The following is a 19,978-nucleotide window of genomic DNA, read 5'->3' on the forward strand; positions in this document are numbered from 1 at the left end:
ATCACGTTTTGCATCGTCATGTATCTCTTTCTAATTTTGGAAATCGGATGATCGGCAGGTGACGTAAAGGATTCTTTGAAGTCCCAGATAGGAGAGGGGGTTGAGTTCAGAAAACAAAGCGGCACTGAATATCACTCGTCGGTTTGAGACAGTTTAGATACAAGTAAAGTCACACCATACATGATAACAAAGAAACGCGGAGGCTCTGACAGGGTTGTAAGCAGTGACAAGAAGACTCTAACAAGTCACATTGCTTCCGATAAGGGACGAAACTCGAATGACAGAATTCACTCAGACGTATTACAGGAAGAGGAATAACAATGACAAGTAAGAATAGGTCACTTGGTTAGGTCACTTCGTAATTAGAACGCTACCACTCGAAGGGGACGCCACTGGGGAAGATCACACGAGACTGTCACAAGGAGGGAGAACTATACCCTTTGGTGAGCTGCCGGAGACTCCGGAGGACTTAGAAACCCATCAAGGATTGCCTTCACCACTCCAGCCATAAGGAGGACAGATGCCTCAGGTGGGGGTGAGAGCTTCTGGGTTTACGAGGGCGTGGAAGAGGGGGAAAACACGAAGTTATATCGCTTGTGGACGAGGGAAGAGGTCTGAGGTGTAAGTGGATGGAGTATCTTCTTAAGATGCATATAATGATTTGTGTTTGTGTTTGTGTTTGTGTGTGTTGGTGTGTGTGTGTGTGTGTGTGTGTGTGTGTGTGTGTGTGTGTGTGTGTGTGTGTGTGTGTGTGTGTGTGTTCAGAACACAACAGATACCGGAGTACCTGCTTTCAGCACTCTTCCCTCATCACAACCATATAGCTTCTTAACGCGGACACCATCACCATATCTATCCACCACAATTTTTCTTATATTATCTTTTTTCACAATACACTAAGACTTCAGTGATGTAATGACTTTCAGTAGAGTTTGTTTTGATTCCACAGTTTAACGGGTACACTTTGGATCAAAGCTTTGCATGAGGGATCTCATCGATCAGAAGATTTATGATCGACAAATCGGAAGTGATGTTCAGTAAAATGCTCTTCTGGTTTTCGGGTGATTTTAACTGCAATTTTGATTCTATCTTTTTTTTTTCTGGGGAGAATTTTCTTCTCTTAGGGAGATGTTCTCTAATTTTTCAATTTCCTATTTTCTCGTAGAAAATGCCATAATCTGTGTGCGTGAATCCGGTATCGTGTTTGAGAACAGAATTTATTTGGTCGAGATCTCTCGATTTTTTTTCTTTTCAACTCTGTTCCTCAGTCTTCATTAGGAGTAGGTTTTTTTGACGAAGATGTTGACGATGATGCGATTTTTGAAATGATGCTGGACGTGATGAAGCTTCTGAAGGTGTTTCTGCTGAGAAGGCGGGAGATGTTCTGACTTAAGACTGCTATTGGCAAAGAAGCGGGCGACGACTACGAAGGTGAGTGAGGGAGGGAAGGAGGAGGAGGAGGAAGAGGAGGAGGAAGAGGAGGGGGAGGAGGGAGGCAGCGGGAGCGGAAAGCTAAGTGAACAGGGTTTCCTCGCTTATTTTTTTTTTTTCCATCCTCCTGTTTTTTTTTTCTTTTTTTTCTTTTTTTTTTTTACTTTTCTTGTCTTCAAGTTGTCCTAAATCCCGCCTTATCCTTTGGTTCTCCTCTCCCTCATTGATTCCTCCATTTTGTATCTGAATTTTTTTCTTTAATTTCATTTTTTTTTTGTCTTAGTCTTGCCCTATTTAAGGACCAGAAGGTCACTAGTTGGTTTGTCCTTCTATTGCGCTTTGTTGTAGTTCATTGTATAAACACTTCGTCACTTGTCCTCGTGTGCGTTGTGGTCTTCCTAAATTCTTTATTTTTCTAGGTTGCAGCCTCTTCCTCTTCCTCCTCCTCCTCCTCCCATTCCTCTTCCACCTATATATCACCACGGTTAACTAAAGTAATCACATTTCTCACCAACCACCTTGTTTGTACGTCCTCCTATCAATCTCAATTCTTGTCAGTCTTGTCTCAAGGTCAACGTTCCTCATTACCATCGGCATCACATTATCAGCCTCAACCTGTTCATTTACATCCACCTATCCCCCGCAACCCAACCCCATCCACCCTCTATCACCCTCCCCGGCCGTAGCTACAGACCCGGTGAACTATCCAGATCTTTCTTCCTCATCTATGACATCACTCGGGCACTCCTGCACACAGTATCTACCCACTTCACCTCTGCACTATTAAAATCTCCCCTCACCAACGCACCAGAAGCTTCCCCCACCCACACCCACGTTGTCTTACGGTTCTTTTCGACATCGGGGGAGACTATGGCATCTTCTGGGCACACTTCCATCGAGTCTTTGCCCTCTTTTACTCCCACACTATTAAAATCTCCCCCCACACCGCATCCACGTTGTCTTCGGGTTCTTTTCTAAAATTGGGGAATCTGCTAGTGACGCTTCGTTTATCGTTTCGCTCATCCATGGGGTTTTGGTAAACTCGCCTTGAGTCTTGCGTTTTTCAATTCATGTTTAATGAATCCTTGTCCTTGGTGACGTCAGACCATTTTCTTCAACTTTTGGGGCCCTCTCGGTTTAAAGAAAAGTCTCGATTAACTTCTTCAAGTAAGAGAGTTTGATGGTTTTCTTCAACACCTCAAACGAGGGGAGCCACGGAACTGAATGAAATAAAATGAGAATAGCTAAGATAAAAGGAAAAGTGTCACCCGGCATGAAGGGGGTTAACTTAAAGGAAGAACCTCTTAGCAATGAAGGGGGTGCCACGGAACTGAATAACATGAAGGGTGTTAACAAAAGAGAAAAAGATCGTAATATTAAGAAACTTGAAATATGTCTGAAATAACAGACAGGAGATCTTCATTTGTAGATCTGTTAAATGATAATCTAATGTCTCTAAAATGTAATTGCATTCATAGGCCATCTAGTTTTACAGTATATGCCTTTGTACTAGTTCATGAACTTAGCCTTGCACCTAGCAAGTTGGCCTGAACGAAATATTTTTAATTCTCTAAGAGACTCAAACGTATCATCCCTCTACTTGTTCTAATAATACCTGCCACCCGCACTACGCAATCCATTTAATGCTATCGCGATGAAACGTCAGACTAGAAATATGCAGTCAAGTCTAAAACACCTTTTGATTTGTTTTCACGGTATATGGTGACTTTAAGCAGATTTTACCGTCTTCAATACCTCAAGTAATAATAGACAAGAGTTGATGAAACAGAGAAAGCCCACAAATATGCAGTTAAATCTAAAACGCTTTTGGTGTGTTTTCATGGTATATGATGACTTTAAGGAAATTTTACCGTCTTCAGTAACTCAAATAATAATAGACAAGTGTTGATGAAACATAAAACAAAATTCAGTTTCTGCCTTTCTTCAAAGACTCCAGACACTGCAAACATCTAAACCTTTCCTTTTCTTTCCTTTTTCCCTCTCCTCTCCTTTCCTTTCCTATCCCCTTCCCTAGCATTAATACAACTATGTACTCAAAAAGGAACTTTTATCATTACCAAACGATAATATATAAAAGTATATAAATTTCTTAAAAATGTAAGGTAAGTTTGTATAGCTTTAGTTTACCATGAATCAGGCCCGGATGCTCATAAGCGAGCTACAACAAGTTACAAAAGGGCAGCCATCTGGTGAGTGACTACGGTGTTCATCAGATGAGACAAATGCTGTTTTCGTTCCCCGAATTCCCTCTGTCGGTCTTTTGAGGAAAAGTAATAAGTCGCCATTCACTGTAAGGGTCTTGCAAGAGGATGCAACGTATTTCACCCGTTAATTCATCTCTCCATTAGTTTCTGTCCCTCTATGAGAGTGTCACTGGTCTGTCTAATTTGCTTTATCTTCTTTCTTTCCTTTCCTTTCCTTTCCTTTCCTATCTCTCCCTCTCTCACTATATGGCTTTCTCTCTCGCTGCTGTTTATGTTCATGTTCGCGCGCGCGCGTGTGTGTATGTGTGTGTGTATGTGATGTGTATATGTATATATATTTGTAGACATAGAGAGAGACAGAGAGAGGGAGAGAGAGAGAGAGAGAGAGAGAGAGAGAGAGAGAGAGAGAGAGAGAGAGAGAGAGAGAGAGAGAGAGAGAGAGAGAGAGAACATGTGTGTGCAAACCCATGCGCATGCACACAAAGGCATGGCGAGCAATCACGTCTAAATCTATTTATACCATCATTGTTCTCATCCTTGTGGTATAAGCCCCACATTGGCACTCATGATTAATACCCAAGACATTTGGGCCCACCCACTCTCCTCTAAATAATGCCCCAAACCAGAAAACTTCCCCACTTATTCACCAAGTGCTCTCAGCATCCAAAAGAAGACGACGACGCAGCCTGTTGTGTGACGTCATGGACAGTATCGAGACTTGAGTTGTTTTCTTGTTATTTCCAAAAGTTTAGTTTACATTTCAATGTGGCAGCCTGAGAGGCCCAGCGAAAGGAGCTGAGGTGAGATGAATGAGGTGAGGCACCAGGTGTTGTTGGGCCGGGAAGATGCGCGCAAGGAACCAGGCCTCCCAACAGTGATCGTTCCTCTTATTGTGATGGTAATGGCAATGGTGACAAGGATTCTTGTGGTGGAAGTACTAGCGTGTGGTGGTGGCGTCCGAGATGGAGATGGAAGTAGAGGTAATGGTATTGGTATATTAGTAGGTATGATTGGTATGGAGGTGAGGGAAGTGGTTGAGAGGTAGATGTAGAGCTGGTGAAAGCGTCAGCTGTTCTTTCGATGATGAAACTGTTGTATCCATGGTGTAAGGATGGTGTTAAGGGTGAGGATGGTGGCATGGCTATTATAATAGAATCAGTGACAGTATTGGTGTAAGATTAATGACAATGACAGTAGCTTATGGTTGTGTTGATGATAAGGATAGTGTTCAAGCTAATGGAAATGAAAAAGCTGAGAACTTATTGCCGGACGTTGGCTATGGTGTTCACGGGATATAAACAGTAGTGACGATGGGGCAGAAGCAGTGATAGAGAGTTCTGTATGGTCTCCTTCTTGCAAAGATACATTAGATCTAGAAAATATATGTTTCGTCGGAAGATTTACTTTCTTAGTCAAGTATTCCTAGAGGACAAAATAAATCTATAACATATATCTATATAATCACGAAGAACCCACAGTCGGAATAAAAGGAAACTTTAGAAGAAAGTGTAACTTCTATATTTCGGCTAATAGCTATAGCCCTCTATTAGCCGAAATATAGAAGTTACACTTTCTTCTGAAGTTTCCTTTTATTCCGACTGTGGGTTATTCGTGGTTATATTTACAAATGTGCTACAACATTTTGTCTAAGTGATATATCTATATGGAGACTTAATTCCTAAAAGAAATGGACATTCCATCTTCAAGAAAAACATAGAGAGCCTCGGAGAATTGTATATTAAAAAAATATATATATATTAACCAACTATTCAGAAGCACTAAAGGAGTCAACGTTTGCCAAGTCGGAACAAGAAGATTCGTGATGTTGAAGTGGACCTGACGTAGGCGATGCTAACAATGTTTTGGTCGTCAAGCAATTGTTATTTCTGATGATGGTAGTGGTAGTGTTAAAATTAGCGTCTGTGGTAATGATGAGTAAATAGTGGTGCTATCGTGAGTGGTATCGGTAGCATTCGTGTTAGTGGTGATAGTCATGTTAATAGAATTGTCAGTGTTAGTGGTGGTGGTAGTGGTAGTGGTAGTAGTAGTAGTTTCAGTAGTATTGCTAGTAATGGTGATGGTAGTGGTGGTAATGATAGTATTAGTGGTAGTAGTAATGGCAGTGCCAGCTTCAGTTTTAGTGTTAGTGTTGGTGGTAATGTTTAAACTGAAGGTATGTGGACTTCTACGCTACTGATTGTAAGTTTAAAAAATCACATTGTCACAAGAAAATTCTTTGCGGTGACATAGTGATAAAGCATGCTAGTGATACGAACACCGGACAAAGACACCATAAAGAAAAAAAAGAAAAAAAAAAAAAATTATGGCGTCACAGAGGGAACAAGGCAAAAATACGCGTCACGCTCAGTTTCACACCTCTTCCTGTGGAATAATTTTTTCCTCTACGATAACTCTACATCAGTAGCTGCAGAAGACTTGAGTGTCAGTGAGCTATGCGACGAACAACATACCAATTGGTCTCCGCCAAAGACAAATCTAATCTAAGGGGTGACCACTATCGTAATGGCAACAATGCTGGTCACAGATGGTGCCGATTTCAGTAGCTTGTTGACAACGGTGGCACTAGAGACAGCAATGCTGTGTCTTGGACAGCCCACGAGGTGACGGCACTGTTCTATAAGGTATCAAACGGCTCGTGGAGACAGCGTTGCTTGTGATGGTAGTGTTTACTAACTTGCAATAACCCATTTGGCACTGTCTGGCTCCGTGCCAAGGTTATATGGCACTGTTCTATAAGGTATCAAACGTTCTTATGGAGATAACGTTGAGTGTGATGGTATTGTTAAGTAGGATTCAATAACGCATTTGGCACTTTTTGGCACCGTGCCAGGGTTGTATGGGTTATGTGGCACTGTTCTATAAGGTTTCAAACGTTCTTATGGAGATAGCGTTGATTGTGATGGTTTTCTTAAGTAGGTTTCAATAACGCATTTGGCACTTTTTGGCATCGTGCCAGGGTTATATGGCACTGATCTATAAGGTATCAAACGTTCTTATGGAGATATCGTTGATTGTGATGGTATTGTTTAGTGGGTTTCAATAACACATTTGGCACTTTTTGGCACCGTGCAAGGGTTGTAGGTGTAGGATAGGATGCGAGACGGGAGAGGTAGGAGCAGTAAAGGAAGTAAAAAGAAACCAAATGATGGTAATAGGCATGGAAGTGAAGAGAAGCACATAAATGTTCAATAAGATGAATTACGAGAAGCAGAATGCTTTTGAAAATGGTCCAAAGCTGGTTATCGTAAATCCACAAGATGTGAATATTACCTTCAAGGAAAGCATAAGAAATAGGTACTTAAGTATAATTAACTGATGAATGACGCATATTCAAAGAGAAGAAAATATGTCACAGAAGAATATTCAATTGAAAAAAAGAATAAAAGGAGAACAAAAATAAATATGATGTTGCAAAACAAGTCTGCAGTACAAACGAAAGGATGTAATAAATTACACAACTAAGAAAAAGAAGAAAAGAAAGAGGGAAGAATAAGAAAATAACAGCAAGAAGTATTGAGAAGACATTATATGAATAAAGAGGAAGATTATAACCGTTTACTTAAGCATGGAAACGGGGTAGAAAGTGAAAGAGAATATAAAGAATTAGACGAATAAAATAATTAAAAAAATAAGACAAAGGAGAATAACGAAAACGGAATAAGCAGAGAAAGGCCAAGCATAGTAACTTAGGACAAGGAAACAAAGGAGAAGAAAGAAAGAGGAGGAGAAGAAGAAAAAGAAGAAGAAGAAGATGAAGATGAAGAAGAAGAAGAAGAAGGAAGAGGAGGAGGAAAAGAAGAAGAAGAAGAAGAAGAAGAAGAAGAAGAAGAAGAAAGAGAAGAAGGAAGAGGAGGAGGAAAAGAAGAAGAGGAAGAAGAAGAAGAAGAAAAAGAAGAAGAAGAAGAAGAAGAAGAAGGAAGAGGAGGAGGAAAAGAAGAAGAAGAAGAAGAAGAAGAAGAGGAAGAAGACGAAGAAGAAGAAGGAGAAGAAGAAGAAGAAGAAGAAGAAGAAGGAGTAGAAGGAAGAGGAGGAGGAAAAGAAGAAGAAGAAGAAGAAGAAGAAGAAGAAGAAGAAGAAGAAGAAGAAGAAGAAGAAGAAGAAGAAGAAGAAAAAAAGAGGAAATAACTGGAGGCCTGGCTGACAAAAGAATGGGAAAGGATAGGGGATACTAGATGGTGTGAGGTGAGCTGGGGGTATGAGATATCCGATAGGAGAATTCAATTACAACAAAATCAATTGGAATCCAAGGAAGCGAGAAGGTGCGCAGGTGAGCGATATGTTATTCTCGGCCTGTTCGGTTCTAAAGTTTACTTTCCTGACATAAGAGAAGGGGTCTGTGAGAGTGTGTGCGTGTCAGAGCATAGTATGGGTGTGCAAGAGTGTGTGTTGAAGGTCATGAGAGAGTGTGCAATAGTGCTGATGCAAGGGATTGTTTGTATAGAAGAACGTGTTATGATATGTGGGAATGGATATGTAAGGGAGGTATCATTTTGTATGTGTGTGTGTGTGTGTGTGTGTGTGTGTGTGTGTGTGTGTGTGTGTGTGTGTGTGTGTGTGTGTGTGTGTGTGCGAGAGAGAGAGAGAGAGAGAGAGAGAGAGAGAGAGATGATGATGATGATGATGCGCGCAAATAGGAGTTTATGAGCGACGTGCTGTAGATTCAAACAGATTAGGAAGACTATATGGAATTAGGATCTAAACGGCCTGGGTGTGATACCCAGGTGCGTCTTTGGCGACGACGTTTACCTGTTTTTCTTTCATTTCTGGGCCGAATTTCCGTGCCACGAAGCTACGGGCCAAATGGACACCAAGACTAACCCCTCCTTACGAGTCTTGAGTACATCACTCAGCTCAAGAGGTTGATAACTTAACTCAAGATTGCTTCGAAAAGAGTCCTGATGAGAGGTCAGATAAGAAGCATATGTATTTGGAATTCGGTTAGCACCTCACTTGGAAATCGTTTACGTACTACAAATGATTGGTATTTTCTCTCCTCATGTGCACTTCCTTGAAGCAGTTTAAAGGTTAAAATACCAGCTCAATACATCCCATCACCTGATATTTATTTGATTAACCTGTTTGTATGAGAAAGAAATATACATACGAGTTGCACTTTGTGGAGAATCTTCAACTTTTTTCTTTAATCTTCATTTTATAACCTAACCAATTTCACAGTTTTTATCCACTTGTAAAAATGATAGTCATCATTGTCCTTGTGCTTTCCAAGTTTAGGATGAAACTAAAGCGAGGAAGGTTTTCCAACAACTGTAGGGGTGTAAGATGATCTGAATAATATCAACTGATAGCCACGTGCAAAGGGCTCAGTTCAAATAAGAAGTTCCAAGTCAGAATTAGTACAAAAAATGTAGATGAAAGGGGTTTTATGTGTGTGTGTGTGTGTGTGTGTGTGTGTGTGTGTGTGTGTGTGTGTGTGTGTGTGTGTGTGTGTGTGTGTGTGTGTGTGTGTGTGTGTGTGTGTGTGTGTGTGTGTGTGTGTGTGTGTGTGTGTGTGTGTGTGTGTGTGTGTGTGTGTGTGTGCGTACACGTGTGCGTACACGTGCGCGTTTGTGTGTGGGTGCGAACACGCCTAGGTACGTAAAAAAATAATAATACACGTGGCCATGCCACAATTTGAAAACCAGATTTTTTTCAGTATTTAATCCCCATCTCCTTCTTAATTACAGATGAACTTCAAAGTCAAGCAGAGCAAGCAAGGGACTCACATGACCGACACGGCAGACAGACAACAACCACACCAGCTGTTGCCCCCACAGGTGCTTGAGGCATACATTGCGTGGCAACGTGGCGACCTAGACAGGATTGGGATGGGAGCTTGGTAGGGCCGTGGGTAGAGGGTGGGAGAGGGAGGGGAGTATATGGAGGAAGGTGGAGGGTTCGGGGGGGGGAACTCGTGGGCCGAAACCGCAATTCGAAGAAAAGGAGAATCCTCTGCCAAATGTCCCTTCTGGGGATCTTGGGTGGGCGGTAGTGAAGGTGGATTAAGCTACACTCTATGAGCGTTGAGTCTTGGGGTCTCTCTTTCTCCCTCCCTCCCTCTCTCTCTCTCTCTCTCTCTCTCTCTCTCTCTCTCTCTCTCTCTCTCTCTCTCTCTCTCTCGCCTATCTCCCTATCTCTCTCTCTTTATCTGTCTATCAATCTATCTTTGTTTTAGTTCAATTATAATTTTTCTTACGTTCAATGTTCTCGGTTTTCTTTTCTAAACTGCTACAGGTAAGTGGCAGTTCCGTGACAAATAGAAAAAAGTATAATATTCAATTAATTCGACAATGTATTTCTCCAGGGTTTCTAAAAGGTTAAGTTAGATACTATTGCATTTTTGTTTCCTCGGAACAAAATCTTCTGGCGGCTCGCTTTCTCTATACCTGTCCTTTTCTTACCATTTCCGTGTTTACCTTTCAACACGGGTCCGAAAATATCCAAATAAACTCTCAGATACGATGAATACCTCAAAGGCAGTTACAGGAGGAGAACGCGCGAACAAACAAGTTGACATGTGTGTTGTCAATAAATAAAAACAAGGGGGAGGAGGGGGAGGAGGAGGAGGAGAAGGAAGAAGATGATGATGATGATGAAGAAAAAGAATAGGCAGAAGAAGAAGAAGAAGAAGAAGAGGAAGACGAAGAAGACAAAGAAGACGAAGAAGAGGAAGACGAAGACAAAGAAGAAGAAGAAGAAGAAGAAGAAGAAGAAGAAGAAGAAGAAGAAGAAGAAGAAGAAGAAGAAGAAGAAGAAGAAGAAGAAGAAGAAGAAGAAGAAGAAGAAGAAGAAGAAGAAGAAGAAGAAGAAGAGAAAGAAGAAAAGAAAGAAGCAGAAATATAAGCAGAAATGAAGGAAATAGTAGAAAAGAAAGAAGAAGTAGAAGAAGAGGCAGAAGAGGAAGAAGTAGAAGAGGAAGGAGACGAAGTAGAGGAAGAGGGAGAAGAGGAAGAAGTAGAAGAGATAGAAGAAGATGAAGGAGAAGAAGAGGCAGAAGAGGAAGAAGTAGAAGAGAAAGAAGAAGACGAACCAGAAGAAGACGCAGAAGAGGAGGAAGAAGAAGAAAAAACGACGGATGGCTGAACGGGTCCCGTCGTAAAGAAAACCCAGGGTTGACAAGCGTGGAGTCTTTCGCTTTGAGCAGAGACGCCTTCAGCCACCTACGCCCGCGGAAGACACGAGCCTTTCCCCGGCGCCTATGCCCCCGTAGTGATGGGATTTATAGACCCTCTCCTGGCCAACACCAAGGAACGCTGCTATTCATTTGAGGGACTGGTTCCCAGCTTTAAAGAAACATTTATCGCCGAGGAACCTTTTCAGGTAGGGATAACACTTCAGTTGCATAAAATCAGGTGTGAGTGTGTGTGTGTGTGTGTGTGTGTGTGTGTGTGTGTGTGTGTGTACGCGTGCACATGCGTTCGCCTGTGCAAACAGCAATCGGAAGAGAATGGGTGACCTTACATGTCAGGAGAAGGATGAAGTTTATTTACGTATAGATTTGTTTGTTTTTTTCACTCAGCTTCGTTGCAAAAAGAAGAAAAAAAAATAGCGTGTCTCGGAATGCCAGGCATAACTATACAAAAGTTCCGCATGACAGATATGTTTTGAACCATAAACGCCCACAACTCGGTGACAACCTGAGGCTTCATCTATTTATTATCTATGTATTTGTTTATTGACAATCATTCATTTTTATTTGTCTATTTCTGTTGGCTAACTACAAAACATTATATTCATTGGAAACCTTAGACTCGAGACAAAACGAGAATTTCTCTAATCGAGGGCCCCATCAACCCTAGAATCTAACCTAGGAAATTTATGAAATTATATATATGTATATATATATATATATATATATATATATATATGCATATACAAGAGTTCATTCCTCTGCTTACAGTTGTTATATATGTAATTGTCACTATGGGTGGACAGCAGTGTTTGTAAGACGGAGTTGCATGATGGTCAACTTCTATGAATACCATAAGGCGACAAAAGCGGTTTCCTCACTGTGAGAAGAGGTACATTTCGAAGACTCATGATTTCGAGGTGCTACGTTCATGTAAAAATACTTCTATTTCTCTTCATTCATCTCTCTCTCTCTCTCTCTCTCTCTCTCTCTCTCTCTCTGCTTGATGCTCCCTCTTGGCACAAAATTAGATATATAAAATATAAATGAATAGATGAACAGATTTATTGAATAGATAAATAAAATACAAAATAAAAATAAATAAATCAATGGATACATAGATAATTAAATGATATATAATTAGACTAATAAAAAAATGCAAGTTTGTGAATTTCACTGGTTGCAGGAACGAACGCGGCGATCCGGACAAACAATCCGACCTACACCAAGTCCGTCTTTACATTTCCCTCCATTTCTGATCCCTGAAGTGTGCTTCCGAGTTGCGTCTTTGGCTTCAGCTTCTGAAACTGACCCCAAAATCTATATCCGAAGACTCTTCTGCATTTAAAAAAAATCGCCAATAAATAGACAAAAACTTATATAACGACCAACATCTCCCTCTGGTTAAAATACTATCATAACTCTTCGAGTCTATTGACTCCTAAGGCGAATCAAGTAAATTCAAATCACGCCGATTCGCCTGGCGTAATAAACGGTTTCGTTGAAACTAGTGTGGCGAATCAAAACGATTCATGAATCGTATTGATTCTTCATGAACTGAATCGACTTGAATCTTTGGTGTAAACGCAGCCTACGGGAGACTTTCCTGTCACCAAAAACAAGCCGCAACGTCTGCGCCGGACAGTGTGACAACGGCCTTACCTAACCCTTTTCGAACGTAGGATTCATCTCCATTTATGAAATCACCTGGCGTTAACCAGAATAAAATCCATCAGGAATCTTCGTTCAGCATCAACGGAGTAAAATTGTGAGCCTTGGATACGATATATTCCTCTGGATTAGGATTAACGTCTCTATTCACCTGAGTGATATTACTTTCTTAATCAACCTCTGTAACGAAGGCCCATTATTCTGTTCAATATATCAGACGATTTTGTTCAATCTTCGTAAGAATTGAAAAATAAAAACTTCACAACAAAATACGTTTCATTGGTCCTCGTAATCGTGAATTGCCTCGAGAACATTTCATAGTTTACGTAATATTGTAGATTCACAATACATCTATGGTTTGAATTAAGATATAACTACTTCATACTTATAAATGTTAACTGTTGTGTAATAGTGTACTTAAGTAACTCAATACCCCACTAAATAAACGTATGAAAAGAAACTCTTACATCAGTTGAGCTCTGCCCTGTCACGTCGCATCAAGGGTTATGCGCCCAGAACCTATGAAGTTGGTGACCTAATTTCCAGAATTTTGTTTCGTATTAATAAGGGTAAATTTATTTTTCATTGATTAATAATTAGCTATTTATTTACTTATTCTTATATTTACTTATTCGTTTATTTGTTCATTTATTCATTAAGATTTGAGGCCATCGCCTACTCGGACCTCAACCTTTCGGTTTTGCCAGGAAAGACAGTGGCGACCTTGACAGGAAAGATACTTAAACTATGCTAAGCCTTTTAGTCTATGAGGTTTACGAGTTGGACTTTATTCTGACCAAAGATGGATAATTTAATTTGTTTGTGGAGAGACTCCATGGCTTCTGGAGATGAATCTCACTTTCACCTGAATAAAATCGCTCGGCGGCAGTTTTCATAACTGAGTAAAGTCAAGAAGTACAGGTCAATGGGTGAGGTGGAGGGTGTGGCGTTCCCTCAGTTGATCCAAAAATCACTTGTTTGCATCCAAAATAAATAATAAGACTGAAAAAGTGAGAAAACATGTCCATACTTTACGGAAAATTTTTCTCCAGTTGAATGAAACGGTTTATTTGGAGCAAGCGTTTCTCATTCAGACGAAATGGACAAAAAGATATATCACCTCCGCCACAGGAAGGATATTATTGATATCCGTGTTTTCCTTGGCGCCTGAAGTTGCCTTCCATGTCCGGCGCCAAGGCCACGGGAGCCAAACCGACCCCGGCACCTGCAGTTGTGCACCGCCATCACGCTTGCAGCTGCACTCAAACATCACGAAAATAACTTTGAAAAGAAAAATGAGGCATGTCAATACAGCCGTGATTCTCGTATCCCGTTGGATTTTTTTTATTATTATTATTATTTTTTTTCGTGAGGTATACTTTGTAGGATAAAGAAAAGTAAGACTATCTAAAAAAAATCGAGTGATTATAATTTACACCTTATTACTATTTTCTGTGTTGTATATTTCTCTAATACTGAGGTCTCTGAGTTATCATAAAGTAGATCTACTTGATCTAAGAAACGAGAACAGACATGGTCATGAAAGATTTTTTTTTTTTTTTTTTGAGTTGCAAATAGCAGACGAATTTAATCAGATGAGGGGAGGATCTCATGCTTAAGATCTTAATAAAACCGAGACCGGGGTACTTCGTAAGAACTCGAAATATAGAAGAACCGAAGAGAGCAGACTTGAGTACCTGTCACAGCGATCTTTGATGCCGTTTCGAGCCCACCCACACGATCCAATCAAGTCTTACGGTATTACTCGACCCCAAAAAATGACCTACTTCCTCTGACGAAGAGGCAAAGAAGAAGAAGAGGAGGAGGAAGAAGAAGAAGAAGAAGAAGAAGAAGAAGAAGAAGAAGAAGAAGAAGAAGAAGAAGAAGAAGAAGAAGAAGAAGAAGAAGAAGAAGAAGAAGAAGAAGAAGAAGAAGAAGAAGAAGAAGAGGAAGAAGAAATAGATAAATAGATGAATAGATAGATGGATAGATAGATAGATAGATAGATAGATAGATAGATAGGTGAATGGATGGATGGATGAATAGACGGATGGATGGATGGATGGATGGATGGATGGATGGATAGATAGGTAGATAGATATATATAGAGAGAACGCATTGAACGACACCCAGATTCCCATGCATGTTTAGGCACGAGTTCTCCAATGATAGACCGTGCCACGCCTACCCGTGGCACCCCTCTCTCTCTCTCTCTCTCTCTCTCTCTCTCACACATACACACACACACACACACACACACGCTATCTAATTATTATTCTGTGATAAACACACTGACTCGAATACAATGGCTATTGCAAAACCGGTTTGGTGGTCAAGACGCTCAGCTCTGGCCAATTCTATCGTTTTTGTCTTATGTATTGGACAGCGAAAGCGATAATGAAGGGGTTACTGCTGCTATAACTAATCTGATGTTTTCCTTTTTCTTTCCTTCTTCTCCGCACACATGAATGTATCAAAGGACTTTTCCTCTCGTAAGGGAAATGGCAGAGTCAAAAAATACATTCACCCAACAGCCACCCCACACTCATTCGAATTATTTTCCAAAATTAAAAAAATTAAGATTCAAAACAGTTTTAAGCAATCAACCCAGTTTTGCAATGAAAAAAAAATCAGATCCATTCTAACTTATAACGTCGATTGAAACTTGTATAGCAACAATAAAATGAAAACTAAATCCCAAAATTATTTGTCCAAAATCTAGACAATCAAAATAAAAAAAAAGTTCCCTCTAGCCAACCAACCCAGTTTTGTAATGAAAGAAAAAAAAATCAGATGAATTATAACTTATAACGTTGATTGAAACTTGTATAGCAACAATACAACGAAAACCAAACCCCAAAATTATTTTTCCAAAATTAAACAAAAATAAGATTCAAAACAGATCCATTATAATTTATAACGTTGATTGAAACTTGTATAGCGACAATATAATAAAAGCCAAACCCCAAAACTGATAACTTGTAAATATATTCTAAAACTAAATGTAACTAGATACGGTCAGCAACCTCTGGACTCTAGTGCTATGTTTAGAAGTCTGAAAAAGGGCTTTTTGCAGACCCAACAGCTTCCGACAAGATAAACAGATGAACTTCACTTGTCAAGAGCCTTCTTAACCGCTCTCACTCTCTTCCCCGAGACCCCAAGAGAGCTAAACAAAACCTAATCGCCCTCAAAGTCGTAGTAGTTCCCAAATCTTATACAACTTTCAGATCGTATTACATTATTGGGATGTAACTTATGAAAAAAAAGCCTTTGATATAAGACCACTGGTTTATATAGATATATATAATGTACTAACCAGCGTGAGTGTTTTTCTTTATCGATAATCAAATTCACAAGCTGGGACAGAACAGAATCACTGAACGTCCCTCTACAACTCTTGTGTTTACCTTTCAACCCTGTCTATTCAACCGTCAACTTCCGTCTCGGGCTCAAACCATCTGTCAGTCCCCCTGCGCCAGCCTATCGCCATCTGCCTTCCACTTGGTCTAATACACTGATTTCTTGCAGCGCCATCTTGCCCTCTCTTCTCAGGATATGACGTCATGTCGTCTGCCCTGACGACTACGTGAACTGGACTGGTTCAATGAATGGTCGTAAAGTTAAATCAGAGATAAAGCATTACTTTTCAGCAATGACTTTGTTTAGTCTCTCCTACACACACACACACACACACACACACACACACACACACACACACACACACACACACACACACACACACACACACACACACACACACACACACACACAAAGCTAAAGGTGGCTTGAGACGCAGATTCTATTCTATGACGTCAGACCTGATAGGACCACACCAACTCTTTGTTTCTTTAACAAAGACAGTTCCTCGAGGAAAAATAAGGAAGAAGAAGAGGAAGAGGAAGATGAAGAGGAAGAGGAAGAGGAAGAAGAAACGGAAGAAGAAGAAAAGAAGAAGAATAAAAGAAGAGGAAGAAGAAGAAGAAGACAATAAACTATAGATATTCCCCTTGCCAAAACAAGATATGGTAGACGTTCTTAAAACCTTTTTCAAACTAAATAAAACAGTCTGTAGTGAAATAAAGAAAATCACGATATACGGTCCATAATCGTGTTGAAGGAAATACAAAAAACGTCCTTAGAGACATCAAACCCCCCCTCCCACTCTCCTGAGTAACTCTTAACAGAATAAAACATCATTACTTAAACGAAAAAAATATATCTGAGTGTACCATTATTAGGAAGAGGTTAAACGACATCTAAATAAAAAAAAAAATTATAGAAACTTCTAAGAATGGCATTTGTATCTGTGCCGACTGAGTTCATCCATTATAGCTTATTACGGACCTCAATGACTTTTGCTGATGTCTTCGGAACTGTATTTGATTCAATGCAGCTGTCAGATCTGTCACCACGGGGCGTAACAGCTGATTCCGTGTGACGAATTTGGAAGAAAACAATTGGATACAAACACCTCATTGCCCTCTCCCCACAAAACCTCTGTTGTTGTTGTTGTTGTTGTTGTTGTTGTTGTTGTTGTTGTTGTTGTTGTTGTTGTTGTTGTTGTTGTTGTTGTTGTTGTTGTTGTTGTTGTTGTTGTTGTTGTTGTTGTTGTTGTTGTTGCTGCTGCTGCTGCTGCTGCTGCTGCTGCTGCTGTTGCTGCTATTGCTGCTGTTGCTGATGTTGCTGTTGTTGCTGTTGTTGTTGTTGTTGTTGTCGTCATCGTCGTCGTTCGATAGATAGATTGAGAGAGAGAGAGAGAGAGAGAGAGAGAGAGAGAGAGAGCAGTGATCAGTTTGAAAGATAAGAAAAGAGAGAGTTTAATGGCAATGACTCATCTAGCTTTCTTGGCAAAGGACCGCACGAAGCTATACGCGTAAACGCTCAAACACACAAGAACACGCAATATATTTCTCTCCCATAGTTCATAGACGGGCATACGATCTAAGACTGCACAAGACTACAAAAAACAATCCTTAACTGAGGAAAAAAAACCCAGAAGACTATGGGGGTATTTGTTCTAACCTTGTATGTTGTGTAACTACCTTGGAATGTGCACAAATAGTAATGGTCCAGGGTTTGACCGTGTCGCAAACAGAAAACTTTAGAACGCGTTACTATACAGACACAAAGACCCTCGTGAGTATACACTATCCATAGTTGGCAAAGAAAAAAATCAAGAAAAAATAAAGAAAAGGGAAAAACTCCAACAGAAACTATTGCCTTATTGTAATTTTGCAACTGTTACTGACTACATATCATAGTGGATTCAATTAAGAAGAACTTCTGTAACATCTTTTAGTGCATTTGGAAGACCACGGATTTCTTCGACAAAGTGCTTTTGGATAACAATATCATTATCAGTATTGAGAACAAATTGTCTCTTTATAAGAACATATCAAAGGTGTATTGTTAAAGGCTTTGTGTTCCTCGTCGAAGGCCAAGTATTCTTTGTTTTCCAGCATGGGAAGCAATTATAATTCCTTTCAATACTCTTTTATGATCTTCATGAACAACACAGCAAAGAGTAAAAAGAAAGATAACCCATTTTCTGCCAATCATAAAACACTCATTCTAATCAAACTGGAAGTCATGCAGAAACTATCTTTGCACAGGGGAAGGTTTGAATCAATGTTGTGTGGTACTTACCAGCTGGTTAAGTTTGTCAGAATCTTGAACGTCGACGATATTCACTCCTTTCACCACAACGGGATCGACCAACGCCTGAAATAAAAAAAAGAAAAAGGAAAAATAAATATGAGTATGCGAGAATTAAAAAAAAAAAAAAATCGAGGCGAGTAAGGGAATCAAATATAACTAGGATTTATGAAATGCAGTGATATTTTGTCCTATGGTTTTATGATGGGTAATGGTAAAAGAAAGACTCACACACACACACACACACACTCAAACGCGTACATGCACACACGCACACATATATACATAATGTGTGAACGCCTGAAATAAAAATAAAAAATAAAATTTGAGATGAGTATGAGGGAATCAAATATAACTGGTATTTATGAAATTCAGTGATATCTATTTCTATGGTTTTATGATGGTTAATGGTAAAAAAAAGACACACACACGCAAACACGTACATGAACACACCCACAAACATACACATAATGTGTAACATCAAGGAAACAGATCTTTAGTTATCAAGGAACAAGACTTACAAAGTAATATTCGAAATAGAAAGAGGGTTTAAGGTTGATTGGTAAATAAAAAATGCAATTGAGCTAGGAAGATAAAGAAACTAAAAAGTAAATCGTGGCATTCATACTAAATCTATACATTTAAAGAAAAAACTCCTTAAGTATTACGAATATATATTTCCACTGAACTCAGTAAAGTAAAGAAACCACAAAAACACATTAATTAATTCTTCAACACAAACAGGACACAAGTGGTTATTTATATCAGCCACAGATTTCTCGATAAAGAAATAAGTATCTTTATAACATGACGGATCTCCACTATGTGTGAAAAGTCTACGGAGTTTTTACATATGATTTCTGAATAAATTACCCTTTTTATTGGAGTTTTCAATATATATATATATATATATATATATATATATATATACATATATATATATACATACATATATATATATATATAATATATATATTATATATATATATATATATATATATATTATCTTCTTGCAAAAGCCTCCATCTAAACGAATGAATGACTAAGTGCATAGATAAGTAGATCAGTGAATACAAAGCAATCTGCAGTTAAAAATTTAACTGAGATACATTAACCTTTTGACTGTGTGGTTTCCTTTTTCTGTATAAAATCATCCGGCGATAGACAGAACAAAACTGGAGAGTCAATTTCCAGAGTCAAAGCTAAGATGAAGACAACGAAAGAGTAGATGAAGATGAGGAAGAAGAGGGAAGGGGAAAAAAAGAAGATAAAAGAGAAAAATGATAAAGAAAAAGAAGAAAGAGAAGAAGAAAAAGAAGAGGAGGATAACGAAGAAGCCGAAGACAAAAAAGAAAAAGAAAAAGAAAAAGAAAAAGAAGAAGAAAAAGAAAGAAGAAGAAGAAGAAGAAGAAGAAGAAGAAGAAGAAGAAGAAGAAGAAGAAGAAGAAGAAGAAGAAGAAGAAGAGGAAGAGGAAGAAGAGGGAGAGGAAGAGAAAGAAGAAGAAGAAGAAGAAGAAGAGGAAGAAGAAGAAGAAGAAGAAGAAGAGGAAGAAGAAGAAGAAGAAGAAGAAGAGGAAGAAGAGGAAGAAGAAGAAGAAGAAGAAGAAGAAGAAGAAGAAGAAGAAGAAGAAGAAGAAGAAGAAGAAAAGACCACTAAGAAGTAGACCAAAAAGATGAAGAGGATAAAGAAAAAGAAGAAGAGGAAAAGAATCACAGAGAAGAAAAAGGAGATTAAGTATAGGACAAACAGGAGGAGGAACAACGCAACGCGATCTACCTACGCCGGACGCCTACTAAAACGAAGCAGGTGCAGATTGAAGACGATCTCCACAGGAAAAATAAGCAG

At 39.3% G+C, this 19,978-nt stretch overlaps 1 protein-coding gene across 15 annotated transcripts in view; it reads right to left on the minus strand.

Moving 5' to 3' along the window:
- LOC143035894 (uncharacterized) overlaps positions 1–19,978 on the minus strand; it is a 359,986-nt gene that overhangs the window by 73,419 nt on the left and 266,589 nt on the right. For all 15 annotated transcript variants that reach the window (XR_012967338.1, XR_012967337.1, XM_076203071.1 and 12 more), the window contains one exon: positions 18,124–18,198. Coding sequence is in view for 13 of the 15 variants with exons in the window: in XM_076203071.1 (XP_076059186.1) it covers positions 18,124–18,198 (75 nt within the window). In the remaining 2 variants the exon portion in view is untranslated. The remainder of the gene's footprint in view (positions 1–18,123; positions 18,199–19,978) is intronic.

The sequence above is a fragment of the Oratosquilla oratoria genome, chromosome 19, assembly GCF_046742065.1.
Source record: "Oratosquilla oratoria isolate Oo_2021 chromosome 19, ASM4674206v1, whole genome shotgun sequence".
Classification (NCBI taxonomy): domain Eukaryota; kingdom Metazoa; phylum Arthropoda; class Malacostraca; order Stomatopoda; family Squillidae; genus Oratosquilla; species Oratosquilla oratoria.